At 36.2% G+C, this 3,440-nt stretch overlaps 1 protein-coding gene across 1 annotated transcript in view; it reads left to right on the forward strand.

Moving 5' to 3' along the window:
- Positions 1-2,122, forward strand: part of KIF15 (kinesin family member 15) — a 38,352-nt gene extending 36,230 nt beyond the window's left edge. The window contains 3 exon segments of the mRNA XM_010290776.1: positions 1,039-1,204; positions 1,624-1,755; positions 2,039-2,122. Of these exon segments, the coding sequence (XP_010289078.1) occupies positions 1,039-1,204; positions 1,624-1,755; positions 2,039-2,122 (382 nt within the window).
- The last annotated feature ends 1,318 nt before the right edge of the window (positions 2,123-3,440 follow it).

Here is a 3,440-nt window from a genome sequence, read left to right on the forward strand (position 1 = left end):
TTTCCCTAATCTGTATTTCTTCAGGATTCATAATGGCTGGATCTCCTAATATTTGAGTTATTTATATTTAATGGAACACTTTCTGTGTAAGTAACTTCTTTTAGGGATAAAGATAAGTTTTTACACACATGGTCATTTCAAAAGTAATTTATATTAAGTTTTCCAGAAACCCTAGTCTTGATTAGGGGCTGTTTCACTATTTGATGCATTGTTTTTTCATACCTGTCTGGTCTCTGAAATACACTTTAAAACAGTGCTACAATGTCTCATTCAAACATAATGTACAAAGAGGAAAAAGATTCTTTTGTCATCAAGAAAATGTCTTGACAAATGCAGCAAATGAACACTGCTTTCATACAGTAGGTCTTGAACTCCAGGCTTCAGTGAAACAAAACCAATGACAAAAATAGTTTATGCAATATTTGAATAAACATGCAAAACTACTAAAGTTCATATAATCAGTAGACCGGCTGTGAAGTTTGATGGCATAGTTTAATATTCTGTGAGCCTGACAGAATTAAAGCATTTTCAGCAGACATCTGTCCAAAGTGGTGGTCCTTCTGTTACCAGGCCAAGCAAGCTCAGACCATCTCTGAGCTGCTCAGAGATGTTTCTGAGCAACAGGGCTATTAGGGAAAAGCCATATAGAAACAGGCAATTTAGGGGAAACTTGAGGAGCAGCGGAGTTCATCTGGCAATTTACGTGCCTTAGATGAATTAAATCTAAGCGTTCTTATAGCTGAAGCTTCTATTTTCTTTCATGGGTGGAGCTCTATGTCCTGGATTGGAAACAGCATACTTCCCAAAAAAAAGAGCAACTCCAAACCACTGCCTAGTTAAGAGGTAGTATCAAACACAAGAGCTGTGAAGCAAAATGAAGTATTTCCTTCTCTTAACACAGAGTTCTAGGGAAAATACACTGTCTCAAAAGGATGCTTTTAAAGGAGCCTGTCTCCATGTCCGAGGCTAACTCAGTAATTCAGTTTTATGCCATTTATGTTGTTTTTTTAATATTTTATGTTTCTCTTATATTGGCAGATTAGAAGAGACCAAAAATGCCCTCAAAATCAAAGAGAATACTTGTATGGAAATGACTCTGGAGATGGAACGAACAAGAGCTTTGGAGCTAAAAGCATTTCACGAAAAAGAAGAAATTAGATCCAAACTGGAGGAAACGTATGAAGAGAGAGACAGAATTGGAAAGGTTATTATGTTGGGGTTTTTTGTTGTTGTCTTTACAATAGAATCTTAGTCAGCAGAGGTAGAGCTGTTGCTAATTGGACAATATTCTGAATTAATTAGCAATCAAAGACTGCCTCTGAAAATATTTTCTCTGGCAGTTTAGTTGTATTTGTAATGCTGTTTCCTACACTACTGGAACTCTGGGTACGGAAATCATGGTTGCAATTACTAATACAAATCAAATGGTGCTTTTTTTTTGCCCTTTAGAAGAATCTAATGTAGTACCTAAGGAAATATATGTTTTCCTGAACGAACCAACTCTTGCATCACATGTTACAACAAATTTAAATGTTAGTATGTTAATAGCTTTAAAGAAGCTATTTCTTCTGAAAAGAGAAGGGGCTACAGTTAAGAGTCACACAATGTATTTATGAATTACAGGAAATGGACTTGCTGAGGAAGCAAGTTGATTCTCTTGCTGAGGAGAATGGGAAATTACTTGGTCATCAAAACCTAAACCAGAAGATTCAGTATCTTGTGAAACTGAAGAAAGATTATGCTAAACTTACTGAGGTAAGCTGCAGAGTAGAATACAGATGAAGTAATGTCCTGACATAGAGAGAATGAAAACTAAAATTCTTCTCTTCTGTTGGAGACTAATAAATAGACACCTCTGATTTTATGCAGTTGTGGCTGGTCTGTCTCCTAACAGGCCCCAGAGAAGAATCACCCCATTTTATTTCCTCAAGTACATCATGGATAAAACACTTGAACAAGTGTCTATACCACTTACTTAGAAATAGGAAAGAAGTGAGTGTAACTTCCTTAATACACTAATGTTTCTTCTGTTTTACAGGAGACTGAAAAACTACGAGTTGAAAATGCTTTTTTGAAAGAATCAAAAAAATGTGACACATGCAGACATCATGATCAGCTATAATGACACAAATAAAACTGCAAAGCCATGTTTTTAAAGTGTACAGAATAAGCAAAAGACAGTTGTCAGACATGACTCTTGCTGTGGTCCCAGAATAATCAAATATTTCAGTTCCTGTATTTTGTGCTGGTAACAACTTTTAGTGAAGAATTTTATTCCAGTTACCTGGGCAGCTTTCAATGACATCTTAACACCTTCCTGTAATTTTTCAAAAACTGATTTTGTATAGGTGCTGGAAGATACTTCCTTGAAACTTCTGTAGCTTGCGAAGGAAAAGCATTCTCACTGGGAACACACCTGGATTTTTGTTTCCTTTTGTGCTTTTATTCAGGTTCCTACCTCTTCTGAAATGCTACATTTTCCACCAGAGCTGAATTTTAAAAAGCACAATGTCTTTGTGATTTTTTTTTTTTTTTTTTAGCTAAACATAGGGTGTTTTTACAGGGTTGCTTAAATATAATTTTTATATTGAAGTTTGTAGAATAAAGCATGAATGTGAATTTAGTAGTAGACTTGTATATAGTACTATAAATATCTTTTCGCTTTGTATTCTTTTCTATTTTGAAATTGAAATGCTTTTTAAACCTTTTTTCCGCAGTATAAACTTACAGCAGACTTCTGTATTAGAATTGTAGGAAATCGTTTAAGTGTTTTGCAACTGTTTTCTTATCAAACAAAAGTTAGAAATGTTAAGAAACAAGATCTGAAAATATGCAGAACATTTTAGGAGCATAGCATAAGGTCATTTAATCGCACTTAAGATTTATTGCAAAGAACTGAAGTTTTTATTTAGTGGAATACAAAACACCGATTTTTATATACCAATATTAAACAGTTGTGTGTGGGTGGTGGTGTTTTTTACTGTTAGTAATCCTAGCATTCTACTTTTGGCTACTTTGTACAGTTACTACTTTTGCCCAGAAGTGATGGGGCAAAAGGGAACAAAGAGAAAGATGTGTGTCAAGTGAAGGGCAGGATACTGCTTGAGTTTCTTCAGTATTTGGCTGAGGGGAAGAAGAATTTCCCCCAGCTTATCTCTGAATGGTAAAGTTGCCTAAACCCTTCCCCTTGAACTTTGCTGTGAAGTATAGAAGGAAAAAAAAACCTGACCTCAAACTGGGCAGGTTTGGGGTTTTTTCTGCAGACACGTAATAGTAGAATCAGAAGTAACAACAATAGCTAGCGATCAGGCCCAGAGCAGTTGGCCTTGGGCCACGAAGCTGTTGTCCCCTGTGGGCTTTATTTGTTACTGCCATGTTCTAGGTTCCTCAGCGCACCTGTCTGTCCTGCGTGACCGTTTCCACGCAGGCAGGGGCTCCCG

This window comes from Phaethon lepturus, unplaced genomic scaffold, assembly GCF_000687285.1.
Source record: "Phaethon lepturus isolate BGI_N335 unplaced genomic scaffold, ASM68728v1 scaffold10027, whole genome shotgun sequence".
In the NCBI taxonomy this organism is placed as follows: domain Eukaryota; kingdom Metazoa; phylum Chordata; class Aves; order Phaethontiformes; family Phaethontidae; genus Phaethon; species Phaethon lepturus.